The sequence below is a fragment of the Cricetulus griseus genome (genome assembly GCF_003668045.3).
Source record: "Cricetulus griseus strain 17A/GY chromosome 1 unlocalized genomic scaffold, alternate assembly CriGri-PICRH-1.0 chr1_1, whole genome shotgun sequence".
NCBI classification, from domain to species: Eukaryota; Metazoa; Chordata; class Mammalia; order Rodentia; family Cricetidae; genus Cricetulus; species Cricetulus griseus.
In genome coordinates this window covers 50,941,008-50,963,012 of record NW_023276807.1, presented here as the reverse complement: position 1 = coordinate 50,963,012, position 22,005 = coordinate 50,941,008, and the positions used below count along the sequence as shown (strand labels likewise).

The 22,005-nt window shown below is 42.8% G+C and overlaps 1 protein-coding gene across 9 annotated transcripts in view; it reads right to left on the bottom strand.

Annotated features, from left to right (window-relative positions):
* Positions 1 to 22,005, bottom strand: part of Rbpms (RNA binding protein, mRNA processing factor) — a 152,306-nt gene that overhangs the window by 73,230 nt on the left and 57,071 nt on the right. For all 9 annotated transcript variants that reach the window (XR_004772478.1, XR_003480268.2, XR_004772476.1 and 6 more), the window contains exons 2-4: positions 11,375 to 11,452; positions 9,244 to 9,282; positions 7,838 to 7,900 (exon numbers count right to left, since the gene is read on the bottom strand). Coding sequence is in view for 5 of the 9 variants with exons in the window: in XM_035452938.1 (XP_035308829.1) it covers positions 7,838 to 7,900; positions 9,244 to 9,282; positions 11,375 to 11,452 (180 nt within the window). In the remaining 4 variants the exon portion in view is untranslated. The remainder of the gene's footprint in view (positions 1 to 7,837; positions 7,901 to 9,243; positions 9,283 to 11,374; positions 11,453 to 22,005) is intronic.

Genomic DNA, 22,005 nt, shown 5'->3' with positions numbered 1-22,005 from the left:
GCAATTACTCAAAAAGCTAGTAAGAACACAGCCCCGAAATTCCACACTCAGATGTGTACAAAGATGAGAAAACAGAGACCTGCATGGCCACTTGGGGGGTGGGGGGTAGGGTGGGGGGAGAGACAATGGACAGACAGACAGACAGACAAATAAGACAGATACCAGCACTGCCAATGTTCACTACACAACAGTCAAAAGGCGGGCGGAGGCGGCCCACACCTTTAGTCCCAGCACTCTGGAGGCAGAGGCAGGCAGATCTCTGAGATTGAGGTCAACCTGGTCTACAGAGTTGAGTTCCAGAATAGTCAGGGCTACACGGAGAAACCATCTTGAAGCAGGGGAAAAAGGCAGAAACAATCCAGTGTCCATCAACAGAAGAATAAATAATTATATCCATATAAAATGCAATGTTTTCTTGTCATAAAAAGAAGTTAGAGGCCGGAGAGGCCGGGTGGTGGTGATGACGCATGCCTGTAATCCCAGCACTTGGGAGGCAGTGAGTTCAAGACCAGGCTGAACTACAAATCAAGTTCCAGGACAGCCAGAACTGTTACTCAGAGAAACCCTGTCTCAAAAACCAAAAACAACCAAACAAACAAAAAGTTAGAGCTGGCAATATAGGTGAGCTAGTGTGGGCAAGGGCCATAAGTTTGACCCCCAGTACTTCAAAGAACTTACTCAAAGAAAGAAAAAAATAAATGATATTCTAAAAAAGTCTTTACATGAAAAATCCTGCATATCACACCAAGGAACGAAGAGCCAGAAATAAAAAGAGAAAGAGAAATATGTCCATATTTAGAATTTGTAACTTCAGGCAGCCAGAAAAGTAGATTAGAGGTGAGTGGGACTGGGGGTAAGACATAAGGTCTTGCTGCTTGAGGTAATGAAATGCTTTAGGAAATAGTGGAAATTACACAACCCAGTGAATTACATGCTTAAAAGCTGTTCAAATGGCAAGGCTTTGTGTTAACGTAATTTCAAAATACTTAATGAAAATGTAATCAAGCCAGGCAGTGGTGGTGTACACCTTTAATACCAGCACTCAAGAGGCAGAGCCAGGCTGATCTCTGCAAGTTCCAGGCCAGCCGGGTCTGTTACAGAGAAACCCTATCTTGAAAAACAAACACTGAAATGTATGGTACATGAATTATACCAATGGAGTTATTTTAAACCAAACCAAACCAAAACAGAAACAAAAAACATACTGTCAGAGATCACAGAGGTCAAGAGTACATTCTACCTCAGTAGCTTAACTGAATGTGAATAGCAAAGACAAGGTGGGGTAACATAAACTTGATTCTGTGGGACTTCTCCAGTTCTATACTGAAGACAAGGGGAGGAGAGAAACCCAATTAACAGCTTGTACATAAAGACTATACAAGGCACTCATTTCCAACACTTCACAGAACCTAGGCTAGGATCCTACTTAACCCGGTTGCTCTAAAGCACTAACTGCCTAATTATTTATTAAAATAAGAATCCTGTTGGGCAGCAATGGATGGTGAGGCGCTCAGTTACTCAAAAGATCCAGAAATAGCATTCCACACTGCTTGGGGGCTTCAACCTTAGTCCTGTGTGCTTCTGCTAAAAATTTCCACAAAATGGAATTTATACCAAATCAGGCTAACCTCAGACTATTACTTTATTTACCTTCCAAAAGCACAAACAAATCCTACAAGTAAATTGGTCCTAGCCAGCTTTCTCATCCATTTTCATGGAAAGAACTGCTCAAAAGTGACAAATGTATAAAATAGGCTAGACATTTCTGCTGTCATGATGTTCAAAGATGGAAAGGGATTATAGTCACATGACTAAGGAAGTCATAAGCAACCAAGAGGGAAATCTGGGTTTCAGTTGTTCATAGCCTAATTTCGGGCTTTTCCTACAAAAGCAAAATATACTCCTTTACTCTAGGGGATCATGAACAACCCTGGACCACAGTTCAGTACTACCATAACCAGAGGGCAGTGTCCTGAAAGACTGTCCGACTGACACTCAGACTGGAAACAGCAGAAAAGCCAGTAGATTTAACGATTGCTCTCAAGGAAGGCTGACACTAATTACTGAATTAGGCAGTAACCAAGTCAAAGTAACAAGGAAAGCTGCAAACACGGAAGTGGTGTCTGACGGTCAACTATTCTATACAAGGCACTTTCTAGATCAAGGTTTACATTTCTCAACAGTGGAAGCAAACCAAATATTACACCACTTAACTATTCTCTAAGGATCTGAGGGAACGCTTTGAAGAGAGCCTCCACAAATGACACAAGGAACGTTTTGCAATAGCTGCGAACAGCACATGTTTTTAACTCATCAGTTACAAAAGATGACCCTGAAAAGGGCCAGCAGGACATCACCCAGAAAGATCATCATTAGTTTTACATATATGTACATTGCCATGAATGGGCCCATTTTCTCTACAGAAAGAGTTAGGTAACCAAGCTCCATGGCCAAATACAAACTTATGGCTGTTTGTCAGGCACAATGAGAGTCTATAACTGTCACCAGAAATAGTGTGGTAAGAAGCCAGTTTAGAACAGATAGGGCTAAGATGGAGAGTCTGACTTTGAGTCATTTCCTAGCTCTATCTCCACACTATCCTTACTGAATCATTTAACCCCCTCTAGGTCTGTTCCCCTACTTGTACTGCCGCAGACCTTTCTAAGGTATACTGAAGATCTAAAGACATATGTAAGTTAAGAACATCAAGAAACTGTGGTGGTGGCACACACCTTTAATCCCAGCACTCGGGTGGCAGAGGCAGGTGAATGTCTGTGAGTTCGAGGCCAGACTGGTATAGAGTGACTTCCAGGTCAGCCAAAGCTACACAGTGAAACAGAACACCCTTGAAGACCAACAAACACTGAAATGATGTCTGCCGGGTTCTACTCAGTATGGCATGGGATGATCACAGCTTGACTATTACCGTAATTAAAACAGTAGCTTCCCTTATGTGTGAAAAACCAAGACTAACACCACCATCATACTCCCAGGAAGTGAGGAACAGGAACGCTGCCTGCTTATTAACCCTGTCACTACAAAAGCCTCCTGTTCTCAGGACAGAGAGTCGGGGGCAATAGAAATAAGGTACGGGGCAACCAAGAGCTGCAATGGCCATTCCTTCCTTTTATAAGAACATCTACATGGTTAGGATAAAAGAAAACACAGCCTATACAGAACTGATAGTTTTCATCTGAAGTTTGGTGATATTGAAAATATTTGCTTATATCAACATCCAATGCAAAAATTATAAAATATATTTTGTAGAGCTGGCAACTAAGTCAGGGCCTTCTACATGCTAGACACGCCCTCTGTCACTGAGCTCCATAAAATAAATTATAACATACAATGTCCTATAAAATACTGTTTTGTAGTGTAAAGCTGACAGTCAGTATACAGGCCAGAGATTCTGATCAGAGTTCACTTACTCAATACAAGAAACATTCTACAATCTCAGGGAGATCCTGGAATCCTAAAATGACCTTAGGTGGTGGTGCTACACACAACAGGATCTATACATTTTGTTTCAAATTCTAAAACCCTCTGAAGGCTGCATCACCATTATGCAGATTAATCGTTCCCTAGGGTCTGAGTAAGTTTCAAGTCTCCAACTTACAATTTCTCTTTCTTTTTGTTTTTTGAGACAGTTTCCCTCTATATAGTCCAGCCTGCCCTGGAACTTGGAGATCCACCTGCCTCTGACTCCTGAGTGCCGGGATTAAAGGTGTGCACCACCACTGCCCAGCCAACAACTTTACTTAAGGTTTACTAAGGAGCAGCTGGGTAAGTTCCAGAAGCCAGTATACTATGTCACTTGCGGTGGTCAAGCAGCCACCTGCCTGTTGGGAAAGGCCTGGTTTATCTGAGTTGTATTAATTACCACTCAGTCTACTGCCAACTGCCTAGGGCACACCATAGACACTCTTTACTGAAACTCAAGGGCCATCCTCAACTCGGCTACTTCTACCTTCGGCTTTCTTCACCCCTTAGGGGGTGAATGCTAACTAGACAAATGTGGCCCAAGCCAAAGCATATATGGCAGACAAACACCTACAAAGCAAACACCCGTTACAACTGACTGCATTTCAATACAACATAATAATGCAGAATATCCCCAGGGAAAGCTTTATGTGTAAATTTTTAATCGATCAGGATAAGAAGTATGATCTTTAAATTAAACAAGATAAAGCAAGAAAAATCAAGGTTTTGATCTGTGCTTGGCTTAGTTGTTTAGAGCATAACGGTGGCCGGGCTCTGTATCAGCTCCTACCCAGAAGACAGGTCCAGGTGTGTGCCACCACAGATGTGAAAGACCCAAGTTACCATTTGGCCAAAACCAAATTATTTCAAGTATTTCAGTAAGACTGCTAGAGAAAGCAAAGTGTTAACTTAGTAATGTGTTTGGTTTTGATCCAGGGAAAAAGCTGATGAGTCCCCCTCTGTTGGACTTGCGCACTTGTATTCCTCTGTAACCATTCTGGCAGGAGCGAAAACATTCATTTTTTCTTTCTTTCTTTTGTAGTATGGAGGACTGGTGCCAGAGCCTTCACATGTTAGGCAAATGTTTGGCCATTAGCTAAATCAATTAAATTTTGGGTGGTAGAGCTGGAGACAGGGTATCATATAGCCCATTTATCCCCAAAGTCACTGTGAGATTCCGAACTTCTTGTCTCTACCTCTAAATTCTGGGATCACAGGCATGCATCATCATACTGAGTTTTTGTTTGCTTGTTTTTTGGTTTTAAGACAGGGTTTCTCTATGTAACAGCACTGGCTGTCCTGGAACTCAACTCTGTAGACCACACTGGCCTTGAACTCACAGAGACCCATCTGCTTCTGCCTCCCAAGTGCTAGGATTAAAGGCATGAGCCACCACTGCCTGGCTCATACTGAGGTTTTACACCTTGCTGGAGACTAATGCCAGGGCTTCCTGCATTCTGGGCAGGCAACAAGACCACAGCTCAGCAACAAGGACATTCTAAAGAGAGGCAGGCACTGTATCTCCATCCTTAGATATCAGAATATTGAAACAAAGGACTCCCCTCAAAAGTCTCATACTGAGAAAGAAAAGGCCAGGTTCCTTGTGCCAGCAAAGGGAGACTATTCCCCCAATGAGATTGCACAGATTGGCTGACAGCTTGCAACACCAACCAGGAACAAAGACAACGAGGGCACTGAAGTTGGGCAGGCCCAACTTGAGCAGGACTTCTGAGCTTGTAGGCCACTCATTAAAACTAAACCTCACATCCGAACTCCAAAGATGGGAGTTTGTTGGGGGACTGTTGGGTCTCCTTATTTGTTCCATTTCCTAGTAAGGCTACAGAGAACAACCTTTCTCTGTGTGTTGGTTTTGAAAGGATGTGTGGTCTTGTTGGAGGAAGTGTGTCACTGGGGGGTGGGCTTTGACATTTCAAAAGCCCATGCCAGACCCACGCTCTCTCTGACAGCTGCCTGTGGATAGGATGTAGAACTCTCATCTACTTCTCCAGTACCATGTTTGACTGCTTCGATGTTTCCCACCGTAAGACAATGGACTAAATCTCTGAAACTGAAAGACCCAATTAAATGCTTTTTTATATAAGTAAGAGTTGCCATGGTCATGGTGTCTCTTTGAACAGCAGGCTAATGACTAAAAAAGAAATTGGTACCAGGAGTGGAGTATTACTGTAACAGGCGTCACCATATTGTTTGTTGAGCTTTTGGACTGAAAAGACAATTGCATACTTAAAGTGGGCTTAATGGGCCATCCTATTATGAGCATAAAAGATAGTGCCAAGGGTGATTTGAACTATTGGGGCCCACATCAAGAAGTTTTGGGAGAAGAATGTTAGTAAATGGCCCAGAAACCATTCTTACGGTATTTTGGCAAAGAACATGGTAACTTTTTTTAACTAAAAATTCACCTGAAGCTAAATTGAAAAGTGTGGGATTAATGGCATTGGTAGGAGACTTCAAGAAGGCCAAGTATCGATTGTGGTATGTGGTTATTAGCAATCACTCTTATACAAACCTATAATGAAAAAGAACAAGTTGGACAAGAAAAATACAAAATGGCCAGGCGGTGGTGGTACACGCCTTTAATCCCAGCACTCAGAAAGCAGAGGCAGGCAGATCTCTGAGTCTCTGAGTTTAAGACCAGCCTGGTCTACAAGAGCTAGTTCCAGGACAGCCTCTAAAGCAAGACAGGGAAACCCTGTCTCCAGAAAAAAAAAGAAAGAAAGAAAGAAAGAAAGAAAGAAAGAAAGAAAGAAAGAAAGAGAGAAAGAGAGAAAGAAAAAATGTGCAGTTTGAGGAGAAAAGGAGCACAAGAAAGTATAATGGACCTCAGTTCACTTCAGTGCTCAAGGAGATAAAAAGTCTGATCCTGAATGGGTTAAATGGAGTGGTTACCGCAAGGCAAGACCCCAACTCGGCTAAACTTCAAATTTATGAGAAGGAATTAAAGAAAACCTTAAGCTGTGAAGGAAACCATCAACAACAGAAAGCGGTTGCAAATATAATTAAAAGAGGAAGCCATGTTCCAGCCACAACGAGCAGCAGAACTTGAAAGGGGTTGTAGAATTTCTGTCCAAGGCTAAGGAAAGCCTGGAGGCTAGGTGTGCCAGGGGAGTCCATATGTGGAGGCCCAGAGAGGTCATTGTGTGAAGCTGTGAAGGTGAAGTCTGGATTGTACTGGAGACCCCAAGATGCTGGAGATGCCAGAGTTGTGGGATACCTGCAGACCCGATGCGGAATCAGCTCAGGAGACAAAAGTTTGTTGCAGTCAACAAAGCTGAAAAGAGCTGGAAATCTGAGGAGTGCTTTGGCATCACACATGGAGATACAGAGTTAGGGTTTGCCCAGCTGGTTTTAGATCTTGGCTTTGGCCCAGTATTTCCTCACTCTGCTGTCTTTCCAAATAGTAATGTATATTCTGTACCACTGTGTTATAAGTATGTGACCTGCAGGGCTAGAAAAATGGCTCAGTGGTTAAGAGCACTGGCTGCTCTTCCAGAGGACCCAAGTTCAATTCCCAGCACCCACATGGCAGCTCACAGCTGTCTATAACTCCAGTTCCAGCAGATCTGGCATCCTCACAGAGACATATACGCAGGCAAAACATCAATGCACATAAAATAAAATAAATAATTTTAAAAAAAGAATCAGTGTGATTTAAAAAAAAAAGTATGTGATCTGCTTTCCGATTAATTTTACATGGGGTCATAGTTAGGAGATTGTCTCAAAGTTGGACTGAATGCATTTTTGCATTATGATATGGCTGAAAGTCTATGTGAGGGCCAGGGAGTGGAAGTTTAATGAGAATGGCCCCCATTGGCTCATTGACCAAATGCTCAGTCACCAGGGAGTGGAACTCTTTGGAAGGATTAGAAGATTAAGAAGTGTGGCCTTTTGGAAGAAGCGTGTCATTTGGGGGTGGGCTCTGTGGTTAAGAGCCCATGCCAGCCCCAGCCTTTCTACCTGCTGCCTGCAGTTCAGGATATAACTCTCAGTGCTCCAGCACTATGTGTGCCACCGTGCTCCCCCACAAGGTGATAATGAAGCCTCTGACCTGTAAGTAACTCCCCCACCCCCACCCCCGTGCCCACTAAATGCCTTCTTTTTTATAAGAGTTGCTGTAGTCATTGTGTCTCTTCACAGCAACAGAACAATGACTAAGACTCTTTCACTATTACTTGTTTCTTTAATGACATGTGAGGGACAAGAAGTCGGTGTAGCTTGGCAGCCCAGGTGTTGATACTCACAACTCCAGTAACATCAGCACATGACTTTGGATCTACTGGGAGTCTACTATTTCCCATTACCTAAGGAAATGCACATATCAGAGCAATGCACTTACGTTCAAAGCATTCTTTGCGGCCTCTGCTTCTGAGCGACTGTCGAAACTGACAAAACCTACAGGCTGAGGGAGAGAGAGAGAAACATCAAGAAAAAGAAACCAAAGAATCAAGGAGCATCTCTTTTCTAGGTCAAGGGTGGTGTCTAACTGAGGAGCTAAGATAAAGAAATGACCACAGGCAACGAGTAGAAATAAGAAAGCCAATCCCAAAGAATCAGGACCTAGTGGCTCAACCAAATTTCTCACGTGAATCAAAGGGATGGTGAGGGCAGTTCTTCAAGGACACAGCCAAGAATTTAGAGATCACTTTTTAAAAAAAAAAAGAAAAAAGGAAAAAAAAATCAGAGGTGGTTGGAAGGTGAGCAGCAGTGACCAGGGGACAGAGGAAAATCTGGGTTGGAGAGACTCTAGTTTCCTAAATCAAATTCACTGTACCTCAGCTTCTTCGTCTTTTAAAATGCAAAGAGAAACCGAATCACCTTTTGGTTCACTGTAAGTGCAAGGAATATAATGACACAATGGTAAAAAAAAAAAATCCCTATGTTCTTGCTGCGCAACCAAAACTACCAAATGAACCTTTCCATCACAGCCAAAGCCGTGCCTTTCAAAACAGTTGGAAATTACTCTGGCATAGAAGGACACTGTTCAAAGAAATGGGTCCCTCCCTTTAGATCGATGTGTAGGCTGCCTGCAATTTACTTATTTCTGATACAGCAGAGGTTAGTGACTCAGAAATGTTCCGCATCAAAGGTAAGAAATGTTCGGACAATGTCTACGAAACGCTAAAAACCCCAAGGCCATCAACTGCCACCTCTAGCCTTTCTATTTTGTACATCTCACTCTACACCTGAGATTTTGTGATTCCTTATCATATGTCTATAAATACACCATCAAGAGAACTACTCAATAATTTTGAGTAGAGCTGGAGAGATGGCTCAGCTGACTGTTCTTCCTGAAGACCTAGCTTTGATTCCCAGCACCAACATCATGGCTCACAACTGTATGTAATTAAAGTTACAGGGGCCTGAGGGCTTCTTCTGGCCATTATGGGTATTGGATGAAGAGACACAGCATAGGGGCAGGCAAAACATCTATGTATTCATAAAGGAAATAACATACCTCAAAAAATTAAGACTAAGAATCTGGATAATACAATTTGTTTATTGAAGAAACAAATTAGTTTCAATATAACTCTAGAGACCTTGGAGGCACTGTTTGTACCTTCTGAACCTCAGAAACTTCCTATTTGAAGACTGTGGAATTACACACATTTTCCTATACTAATCCCAATCAATTTCACCTTCAATTTTGATAACACATAGGTCAAAATCCTAGCTGAAACAAAAGAATATTTATCAGGCTTCATTAGCAAAAGGCAGTCATTTTTAGGAGTTCTAAATTCTTACCTGTTTAGATGTGAGCTTTATAAGAGAACCTTCATAGCCCTGAAATATAAAGAGCAAGTTTAGAAAGAAGGAAGGGAGAATTATAAATCCATCTTCCTCAAGTGAGTCACTTAAGAAAAGGACTATCAACTATGTTGCACTTCTCAATGCCTCCAAAGTTGGCTGTGGACACATTATAGACACAGACATAAGACACACAGGGTGGTCCAGCATACACAAAAGCCTTGGATTTAGCCCCCAATATTGCAAAATAAAACAAGATAGCCATATGAAAACTACCAGGAAGGGCTGAGCAGGAGACATGCAGCATTCTGCTGATCTCTGCTTGCTTACTCAACGAGGCCATTTCCATGGTGGAATCTGATAAGAACATGAAACACTCCCCTGTGTTTCTGTTCCAGCTCATGTGCAGGAGTTGAAGGCATTCCTGTCTTTCTCTAGCTGATTTCTGGAAAGATCAATAGCTAGTAGCATGCACTGACAGGTGACACAAAGGGGAGGAAATACACCAATTGACAAGAGCAACCGCTAAACACATCTGTATAGAGACAGATCAGCAACCAGGGCCAGCTGCCCTGGGCTAAAATTAAAGGAGGGTTGCTAGGGATGTCCCAAGGTCCTGACTTCAGCATTGGAATTTCTGTCCAGGTTGCAGGGACTGGTTCATCCTCACCAATTCCCAGTAGAAAACTGTTAATGTAAACATTTCCACCCAAGGCCTTCAGCACTGCCTATTCCTACTCTCTACAAGGGGCTCTTTCTCTTAGAAATCAATGAGATTTAAAACCTTGAAGGTCTCAGACACCAAGGACAAATGCTATTTCACTCGGGTGAAACAGCACTAGCTGGGTCATACCATGTTGAGGTCACAGACAGGAATCAAAGGGTTCCCTCTGCTGTCACTGCTACTGGTGCATTATGGGAATGACCATCTTTCCACACTCACACGTGCCTTCCCAGCACATCAACTATACCCACATCTTTGGGGATCATACCTAGCTGTTTCCTGACCCTTTCTCCTATCCAACCCTTGGGTTTGTTGCATTGCCACATCCCTACCAAGCTGAATCCAGTAGCTCAATTGTCTTCAAGCAGGTTAGTCTTGGATCAGAAACCCCCTGTCTCTACCAGGGTTCAGTAATCTTCCTACTACTAACAAAACCTCCCTTAACCCACAGGTCATAAACCCATGATGCCCTTCAGGTCTCATTAAAGTTTCCAAAGGCCAATGTTCAACGTTTCTTCTTGACAGTATAGTTATGTCAGTTTTAGCCAACTTTAAGGTTAAGCTCAACTGTTAAAAGTTTCAATCCAAGACCGGGTATTAGTGGCACAAGCCTTTAATCCCAGCACTCAGGAGGCAGAGGCAGCAGATCTCTGTGAGTTCGAGACCAGCCTGGTCTACAAGACTTAGTTCCAGGAAAGCCTCCAAAGCCACAGAGAAAACCTGTCTCGAAAACAAAACAAAACAAAAAATTTCAATCCAGCAATATTTAGTATCTCTTAAGTGATCGAATTTCCATAGGAAAAATGGCTAACTCCACTAGAAATTTCCCTTCAGTTCATACAAAGTTAGCATATACTATTTTGTCTTGTTGAACATTTATGTGTTTGGTGTAAAAGAAGCACAGGGTTCTTAATCCCAAAGAATGCTTATTCAAGTCCATACAGAAGTGTCCAAAGCGCTACTCCAGTCAATAAAGCTACCAACAGGGCTCAGATCATATTGCTGCATTTCAACTATAAATATGTAGTAACTTATTTATACCATTTTGAAGGAGGGTGTGATGCTTGAAAAAAAAAAAAATCAAATCCATGGCCTTATACACATTAGGTAAGTGTTCTACCAGACGGCTAGTATATTCCTAACCCACTCTGAAACTCTTATGCTCTGCACTTAGGGGTGTGCCTCTAGCTGAAGGTTACTAAAATTGATCTACATGGAATAGAGAATGCTGGGACCTAAGGACAATGTCAGACTAGCATCCCAGTGAGATGTCAGAACTCTGATGTTAACTTTGTTTTGCTTATTAACATCTAAAAACAAAAAAAAAAAGATTGTTGCAGGCACTGGCTCCAACATATCCCTCCCGCCCCCCCTTAAGGCCCCAGGGAAACATTTGTAAAGTACCTTGAATGGTCTGAAGAGCAGGTAGAGCTCCCGGGGTTTGATGTCCAGGGGCAGACCACTGACAAATAGGGTCCGGACCTAGAAAACAATGTGACAGGTGAGCAGGGTGTGGAAAACCCAGAAGTCAATCTTCATCTTCAACAGATCCATGACTCCTCTAACAATGTTCTTTCTAAGACACGATGAACTAACTGCCCCATATAATTTTAATATTAGTTTAAAACTGTGTCATGAGGACAGTAAGTTTTCTTCTCTAACCAAAGCAATATGACAGACTTAAAAAGAAAAAAGTAAATCTTTCGTTTCTCTTGCTTTGGTCTCTTGTCACTATGTCCCTTAATGGTGTTGACTGCCATTATTTTAATAAGCATTAAAGTTCGGAGATTATATGCAGCACCTACACAGGAGCCAGCAGACATTGCTCTGCTTCTCTGACTGCCATTTCTTCTGTGTTCTTTGTCACAACCAACACATAAACCTTCAAGGTACCCATTAGGTGCCAATGACAAGTCATTAGGATATGTGTGTAAACACACTCGATGGGAGACACTGAATACAACAATGTGTCTGATGTCTCCTAAAATATACAACACTGACATGATGCTTCTGGCTGAAAACCAGAGGAAGCAAGTTACCATCGGAACTAGAACCTAAAAGAATTGGTAGGATTTTCCCAGGAAGAAATGAGGGTGAAGTGGGGGCAGGAAAGCACAGGGCCCCACAGTACATTCTGGGGGCAGGGTGGGCCAGACTACACAAAGAACCTAGGGTCACACCATAGGGCATACATTTAAAATCTCCTGACTCAGGAACCTGATGTGGAATAAGCATTTCAGTTCTTTCCCTCTCCTCAGACCAATACAACATGACTGCGCTCCTCATTAGACACTGTGTTCAATCATTAACCATATATAAATGACAGAGAGGAAGAATATATGGTAGATTTCTACCACTTTCCACGGTTGTTATGTACAGAAACAAAAATCAATACGGCCGTTTTATTGGTCCAGCACAGTATGAGGTCAGGCCATTTGTTTGCACATTTACATATGCTGTTGTTACACAGCAATCTCAGAATTCTGACTGCTTTCCTTAAATTTGTTTTAAATATCTATGCTATATGTCTTGAAAATGTAGGTTCTCTCTCTCTCTGTCTGTCTCTCTCTCTGTCTGTCTGTCTCTGTCTGTCTGTTTCTCTCTCTGTCTCTCTCTGTCTCTCTCTCTCTCTCTCTCTCTCTCTCTCTCTCTCTCTCTCACACACACACACACACACACACACACACACACACACACACACACACAAGTGAAATCATCACAACTGAGAGAATCCATCACCTTTTAAGGTTTCCTCATGCCTCCCCCTACCCTTTTAGAGACGAGGTAGACCTTGAACTCACCATCCTTCTTCCTTAGCATTCCAAGTACTGACCAGCATTACAGGTGTGTGTGCCACCATTCCTGACATCATACTCCTCTAATCCTTCCTCCCAACTCTGTCCCACCAACCTTAGGCATCACTCATCTGCTAGCATTGCTGATTAGTATGTATTAATATGTATCCCAGAATAAGATTTTGTCTCTAACGGGGCTGGAGAGATGGCTCAGCAGTTAAGAGTTTGTCTCTATTCATATATTAACATAAAGTTCATTTCATCCATATTATTAAAGTCTATCCAAAGTCCATGCCTTTTTACTGAGTAGTATTCTGTTATATGGATGTGCCAATCCATGAACCTGTTGATACAAATAGCAAGATATGGTTTGACTTAAAACAAAATCTCTCCTTCCATCCCTTGTTTTGCATTGCAAATGTTCTCTTAGCTCTTTGAACAATGTGTGCTTTGCCGTTGCTGAATGGAGTAGTCTAAAACAGTCAATCAGGTCAAGTTTGTTGACCAAACTTATGTTTCTCATTTCTTTCATCTCTGCCACAAAGAAAGTTCCTAAGGAAAAGGCAAAATTACTGACAAGCACACAAAAAACTCTACTATCCACTATGCCCACCTGCCTTCTGACCAGGATAACCTGGGCCAGAGAATTTTTAACCCTATCTTCAAGTACACACCACATCCCTAACTCTGTGATGAGTATGGACTGGGTTGAAGATTTGCACAGGAACAGCACAATTTACAGACCATTTGTTTTACAGTTACATCATTTGTCAAGCAGTACATTGTGCTGTGGTATATAATGGTCATATTTGAGGAGCTTACCCAGGCAATTAGCTAACACTTATACTACTGCTCTAAAGAAAGAGGTTTTATAGACTTGATAGGCAATTTACCAGCAGAATTCACTAAATACCCAGGGATTGTGAACAAAAGACAACTTAATATAGTTGAGGCTTATCTGTAACATAACAGTATGTTATACCACCAAATAAATTATGTACGAAAACAGGATGTCGAGTGGCTCAGAGGGGAAAGGCACTTGTCACTGAGCCTAGCCACCAAGCGTGTTCTGGAAAGAACCACTCCCATGATGTCCTCTGACTGTCCTATGCATGTAATCACACATATGCAAGTGAGTAGAAAAAAAGTCAAGTATGTGCAACCAAAACTATTTAGCGAGGGAAACTATCTTTTAGGATATAGATGCCAATGTCTATGAATGAACTGTGATATACAACAGCTTTTGTTTTTTCTCTTTCTCTGGTAATAACAGTCCAATAGCATGTGGTAGATGTGAAGGTGTTTGCAGTTTTTAAGACATGGTTACATATAGCCCAGGCTGGCTTCAAACCTTGCTACGAAGCCAAGGATGACCCTGAATGATCCTGGTGTATCTGCCCCTAAAGTTCTGGGATTATAGACACACCCTGTATTATGCCTGGATAAAACACTTCAGGTTTTTGTTAAGCTGAGAATTACCTTGATTTATTATCTGGTTTGTGGAGGAAGCCTTAGGTAAACATTCTAGACTGAGATGTGAAAGATTTTTGTCTTAATGTTCCAGTAAGAAACTGCTATATATAGGAGAGGGGAAAAAACCCAACTCTTGGTACACCCAATTTTGCAATTTGTCTATAAACACAAAGGCTCAAAATCAACTCTTGTTCAAACTGAAGACAACTAAAGGGTTGGCATTTCCTGTCAACAGAGCCTAGAAAGGGCACTCTCTGGAGTCTAGGAAAGCTAACCTCATCTCCAAAGCCTACCACATTACCTCAGACTCTCTCATATTTCCTCCTGTGACAGAACAGATGAGAACTGCTGAAGGGAAATAGTTCTTGAATATTTACATTATACATTGCCACTCAACTAAAGGTTACTAAATTCAAGAGTATGATGGGTTTACAATCCTTTCTAGTTGCTCCAGATTTGGTAAACTTAATCAGCCTCATTAAAAGAAGGGGGGTGGAGGGCACAAAGAAAGAAAATCCAGATAATTAACAGGGGGAAAAATAACTTTCTAAAATCTCAGCCCTGCTTTTCTGTAGCAACCAGGGAAAGAGTAAAAGGATCCAAGACCTCATCCCTCTCTCTCATCGCTACGCTCTCTATCTGGGTCAGCACATAGCAATGCACTGAATGGGTGGTGTCTTTCGTAAGTCTGTGGCAGTCACAAAGATTTCCTCACCTGCAGGCAGCTTACTGTCACAAACTAACAGTCACCTATGGCAACAGGAAGCTTAGCCTGGTCACATGGTGACCCAGCAGGAATCAAAGAGCAAGATAAAGGTCTAATACCCCAAGAAAAACCTGTCACCCTGCAAATAATGCTGCCACATGGACTTAGGGTGGGCAGCCCTTCATTTCCCACACTGTCTATGGATGGGCACAGATGTGCTGGGCATTGTGCCTTTTTTCACACGCGTGTTCCCTTCATGAGACAGGAAAAGGGCAGTTCTCAGTCAAGGACAAAGAGATGTCCAAGAGAATGAAGCTGCTGACAGCTACATCCCAAAGGGTCCCATGGAACCTGGGGACGGGACTACTCCATTCTTGCCAACAGGGCTGAAAGACTAAATGGCAACATGAACCACTGTGCCTGGGACAGACCAGCACCATCTAGCACTGCTGCAGAGGCCACACACAGCTGGGCTTCAGGTAAAAACAATCATGTATTCTTCGGTAGAACTGTCACTTTCCCACTGGGGAGACAGCCTCATTTTGAGCGACTGTCTTACTTAACAAACTTCAAAAGTCAATGTGCAAATCTGGGGTTTCCCTGGACCAGAAGAGTGATAACACTCTTTGAAAAAGGGAAGACTCCATTTGTAGCAAAAGTAAAGCTTCATTTAAGTAGGGGAGATTAAGAGGGGTGAGGCTGGCTTACGGTAGTGTACCATTTGTAACCAGTGGTCACACCTGATGAGCGTTTGATCAAGACTGTGTATGTTTTGTTTTTGACGGCTTTAAGGACCACCTCCAAATGTTTTTTGGTTTTGTTTTGGTTTGGTTTTTCCAGACAGGGTTTCTCTGTGTAACTTTGGAGCCTATCCTGGCACTCACTCTGAAGACCAGGCTGGCCTTGAACTCACAGAGATCTGCCTGCCTCTGCCTCCCGAGTGCTGGGATTAAAGGCGTTCACCACCAATGCCCAGCTCCAAATGTTCTAAACTGTTTAAATCACACTAGAGGAAAAGGCCAGTTTTCCCTTTCTATGAACCCATGGCAGCACATCTCTGCTTTTATAGCCCTCTGTACTAGTTTTACTATTTTCCAAGTTTACCTTTTTTTTTTCCTTTCATTTTGACAAGGTCTTACTACATAGTAGAGGCTGGCCGCAAATTCACAACCCTCCTACCTCAGCCTCCCAACTGGGATCACAGGCATGATCAACACACAGGGGTTCCATGTGTCAGATTTGTGTGCACACATGCTCATTTGAGTGTATGGACACATGTGTAGGTCAGAAAGTGATTTTTAGTACTTAGTTCTCTCCTTCCACCATGTAGTTCCCAGGAATTGAACTCAGGACATCAGGCTTGGCACCATGTGCTTTCCTTCACTTAGATTCACTCGCCTATATTTCGCAATTATATATCCACAGACTGCATTAAAAGAAACTTCTAAATGCATTGTGTGACTCATCCCTCTGTAGAAAACAACTCTTTTGGAAGCAAAATCCAAAGAAAGAATCTCTTGGGGGCTACAGAGATAGCTCAGAGGTTAAGAACACTGGTTGGTTGATCTTCCAGAAGTCCTAAGGTCAATTCCCAGCAACTACATGGTGGCTCACAACCATCTATAGTGGGATCTAACCCCCTCTTCTGGAATAAAGGTATACACACAGGCAGAGCAGGCTCTCTCAAGTACTGTTACCAAAAAGTTTCTTTTTTGCAGTGTTTCACACAGTAGGAGGCACAGAGGGCATAATATCTCTGGGCTGACTCATGAACCTTAAAAAAAAAAAAAAGCCATGTATCCAAGTTGGGTGCTGGTGGCACATGCCTTTAATCCTTGCACTCAGGAGGCAAAAGCAGGGTGATCTCCAAGTTCAAGGCCAGCCTGGTCTACAGAGTGTCCCATGACAGCCAGGGCTACACTGTCTTGAAAACACACTCTCTCTCTCTTTCTCTCTCTCTCTCTCTCTCTCTCTCTCTCTCTCTCTCTCTCTCTCTCTCTCTCTGTGTGTGTGTGTGTGTGTGTGTGTGTGTGTGTGTGTGTGTGTGTGTGTGTGTGCGCGCGCGCACTGCGTGCTCAAACTCACTAACTTGCACATTTAAAACGATGACTAGATAGTCATATCTAATGATGTGAAACAAGCCTCTTGATTATCAAGGGAAAAAGCAACCTGGAACTGTTCTGTATGCCCCAATTAATTCTATTGTCACTATTACGTTATTATAGGCTCAAAGATAGGAAAGATAGAAAGTCATCTCCACATCAACAGCAGAGGAGGGTGAAATTATACACAACTTTCCTCCGCCATGCACGTCGAGTATATGTGTGTAGGAGTGTATGCCCAATGCCTCGAATTCCCTCAAAAATATAAACATCGGATAACTAACTACACATCCACTTCTGTTCTTGGATCCCCTCCCCCCACAATTTTCCTGTTCATACTTGAACCACAGGGTCAGGCTTTACCTAGCAAAACAACAACAACAACAAAAAAACCCAACCACATTTGTGTAACATGACTCACTTTTCAACTCTGACCACAAGTCAGTGTTTCTTTTTGTTTTGTTTTGTTTTCCTTGGTTGGCCTGGAACTATGTAGCTGAGGGAAACCTTGAACTCTTGATCCTCCCAAGTGCTGCCATTATGGGCGCCTATGTACTGGGAAGTCAACATTTCCTAACATCTACATCTAAAACGAAGGCAAATCAACCAGAAAAGGTTACTGGTGACTCTAAGTACCCCCCCCCCCAGGGGTGCAGGACCATCCTGGTCTCTGTCAGTATGGTGTTCTTGCTGTTTGACTGGCCCACTCCTCACATCACTAATACAAACCAACGAGAGGTTCGGCTTTAGGACTGACACTCATCTAAACACTATCAATCCTATGGGTATTGAGTTGTTTCAACACTGAGGGGAGAGGCAGACTCGGTCCCACTTATAATGGTTAAATCATTCTCAGTTATCGAATACCAAGCAGTCAGTCCTGAAAACCTACATGTAAGTAGCATTATAGACTGATTATACACACACACACACACACACACACACACACACACACACACACACACACACACGAGTCAACCGAGGTCTGCTAGCCAGGTCATTGCCAAAGGCGGCTTTGTTTTGGCTTGCTATTCATGTGGTGCCACCATGAAAATTGATTACTCACAAGTATTAAAATGGTCTCCTAGGCATTGGATTCTAATTACAGCCAAGTAGAAAGTGACCAGTCTTTGTCGAGCTCCAATTTCTTCTTCTAATTAAAGAATTTATTTTATTTTATTAATTTTTTGGGGGGCGGGGGTTTGAGAGGTTTCTCTGTGTAGCTTTGGAACCTGTCTTGGAACTCACTCTGTAGACCTGTAGCCTGTCCTGGAACTCACAGAGATGGGCCTGCCTCTGGGATTAAAGGTGTACGCCACCACAGGGCAAGATTTTTGTTTAAAGATTTGTTTTATATGTATGAATACTTTGCCTACATGTATGTATGCGTACTATGCATATGCCTGGTGCCTACAGAGGTCAGAAAAGAGTGCCAGGGAGAGAGTCCCGGAACTGGAGTTAGAGGTGAGTGTGGGACACAATGTGGATGCTGGGAACCAATCCCAGGCCCCCTGTGAGAGCAGCAGGTGCTCTGAACCTCTGATACATCTCTCCAGCTCCAACTCCAGTTTCTTAATGTCACCACCTTCAGGATGGAGCAGGTAGCCTGACGACGTCCAACACTAGACTTAAACTTCCCCTGGGAAAGTATTTTCAGGACAGCTACTATAGGACCAAGGACTGAATAACCACGGGGTGAAAGGGCCACTATATTGTTATGATGCATTTCCTGGTTTATCTAAATGATGTGGGGAAACCCAAACCCGCCCACAGTCCATACTCCCTAATTTCAAGAGATCTCCTAGTGTTTGTCCTAAGTGACACTGAGTGGGTCGTCCCAATCCATACAACCACGCAACATATGCCCAGGCATTATGCTGAGGTGCCCAGAAAGTTCTAACAGGCTCAGGGCAAGAAGGAAACATTCATACAAGCAAGGCCTGAGCACGGCTGGAACAAGCACAGGAAATGGAGTCAAGTCAGCAATGGGGAGATCAAGTCCCTATGTTCAGTGTTGACCTTTCTTATCACATGGTTCATAATGTTTTGATTGCTAAGTCTCCCCTAGGCCATTTAAAAAAGAAAAGGGGATCACACATGTCAGCACTGTAACCTCATTACAACCGAAGTTTTAGTGCTACAAGAAATAAGGAATTTGGTGAGTTTATTAGTGTAAATAGAAAACAAGGTGTGTGTGTGTGTGTGTGTGTGTGTGTGTGTGTGTGTGTGTGTGTGTGTGTATACATATATACATATACATCACATTTTAGGAACTTCTTCAATGAAATTAACATGGATCCTGTTGCTAGCTTGCTCTGGCTTCATTTAGTTCTTTTAGCCAATTTTCCAGTGCCCTGCTGCTGCATCCCACTGGCCCACAGAACTTTACTCTTCATTCTAACATGCCTGACACCACTAAATCATTGTTTTAGTGCACCCACATTAAAGTAGCAGGCTGTAACTAGCACTTTGCCTTCTGATTCCCTAGAGGATACAAGACAATGTTGAAAGAACAGCACAAAGTAGACTTTCTCATGGATGGACAGTGTGAGAGATAAGCAAAAAATATGAAAAAGATTGTATTATGACTCCCAAAGTCTCCCTTCCTTTCTTCTGAACAGAGACTGGGTAACTCTTACTTCACAAGCCAGATTTAAGGACAAGAGTCATTCTGCATATGCCAACCAACAAAGAAAAGGCAAACCCAGAAAGAACACAGATGTTTATGGTCACTTAAAGGACCTTAACAGAATATTAGGCACAAGCAGATGATGCCCCCAACACTGCCCAGAGCATTTCTGTTTTGACAGCACTGGTAGACAAACTCCACTTGATATACCAACTGGGTTTTCAAGGCACCCCCAGTAACTATGCACAACGCTTCAGCATCTTCACACTAGACAATGTGTAAGAATTCCAAGTGTGAAGACTGTAGAAAAGGTTTACCATGGTAGTTACCCAACACCCAGCTGGAAGTCCTTCAGTGCCAGCTTGTTCACCTTCAGAGTGCAAGTTATTCCCATAAGAAAGTGTCAGGTTATCTGTACAATAAACTAAATGAGCCAGGCAAGTTTAGTCCCAGAACTGGGAAGGAGTCATAAAAAGAAAGAAAAGGCCATGGGTCTTGCTTGGGAAGTCACTGAAGTTGGCAGGTGGTTGCTTCGAATGTGGGAAACCCTGGGTTTGATGCCCATCATCACATAAACCAGGTGTGGTGGTTCACTTGGGAGATGGAGGCTGGTGGGACATGAATTCAAGGTCATCCTTAAACTACGTAGGGAGTAAGGCCTGACTAGGCTAAGAGACCATGTTCTCTTCCCAGTCCCCCCCCCCCTTGCACACAACCACAAGCTACCATACAAACCTAAGAACATCCAGACAGAGGGCAGGGGACGGCTCAGTCCACAAAATACTAGCTTCACAAGCATGAGGACCTGAGTTTGATCCCCAACCCCAAGTAAAATAAGATCTGAGGATATATAGGGAGGAGGACACACAATCCCAGCACTGACAGGGGGATCCCTGAGGCTCACTGGCTAGTAAGTATAGACAAATAAAGGTGCCCCAGGCTAGTGAAACACACACACACACACACACACACACACACACATCCTAATAGATATGGAAGGGTACAAAAAGAAATGGAAGGAGAGGAAGGGAGGGAGACAGAGAAGGAAGGAAGGAAGGAGGGAAGGAAGGAAGGAAGGAAGGAAGGAAGGAAGGAAGGAAGGACAATGGCTTTTTACATGGATTTTAGAGGCTTATTGTATAAATTTTAAAAATCACATGAGGCCAATTTGCTTATCCGTTGCAAGAAACTTCACCTCTCCATTATGAAGTTTTGCCATCTTAAGTCATGCTTACAATTATTTGATACTCCTCTTTTCAGGATGTAATTTTTTATTTTATTTTGAGATAAGATCTCATCTCACTGTGTAGCCCCAGCTAGCCTGGAACTCACAGAGAGCTGCCTGCCTCTGACTTCAACTCCAGGGTGCAGCAGCTAAGGCATGCACCACCATGCCTGGAAGGATATCTCAATTCCTTATTTATTATGTATACAACATTATGCTTCCATGTAAATCTACGCACCAGAAGAGGGCACCAGATCTCATAAGGGATTGTTGTGAGCCACCATGTGGATGCTGGAAATTGAACTCAGGACCTCTGGAAGAGCAGTCAGTGCTCTTAACCTCTGAGCCATCTCTCCAGCCCCAGGATAATTCAATTCTTTGTTCATGATCTTGAACATTCTTTATGTGTTTTATGACTACTTTAAGCCCCACAGCTGACTGTATCATCTCATATACAAGAAATTAGGACAGGAGAAATGCTGGCAGAAGTAGAAAGACAGACTCCTTACATATATTGCTGGTGGCCATGTTCACTCCAGAAAAGTTTGAGGGTTTCCTATAAAATATGCAATTGCCATGCAACCTAGCAGTTAACTGCCAGTGATGATTCACTTCTTTTAGTCTTTTCTTTCTCCCCTCACCCCCTAGATAGGGCTTCTCTGTGTGGCTGTCCTTGAACTCAGGGTTCCAACTTTCCGAGTGTGTGCTACCACAGCCCAGTTCAGGGGATGCACGGATAACAAAGAATATGGCAGCCAGACAAAAAGGCCAGTGTGGCTTTCAGAGTCTGTTATCATTTGCTCTAGGGTAGAGCTGTCAAAATTAGATGACACTCAACAGCCCCAATAAATAAGCTTTGGGGATAATGGTGCTGCCTCTGGCAAAAAGTTAGATCCAAAGCTGGTGAGGCCCTCAGGCGACAGTAGCCTCTGCTAAAAATGCCTTCTTGCAGCCTTGAGACCTTGGGCTAGATCTGGGCTCCTAAACTGCTGGCTCCCAGCAACTGTCACATGTCTTAAGCTGCTAAATTTCGGGGTAACTATTTCACTTGCTACAAGAGTAAAATGAAATAATTTGTGTGAAGTAAATAATATACTTATAAAGA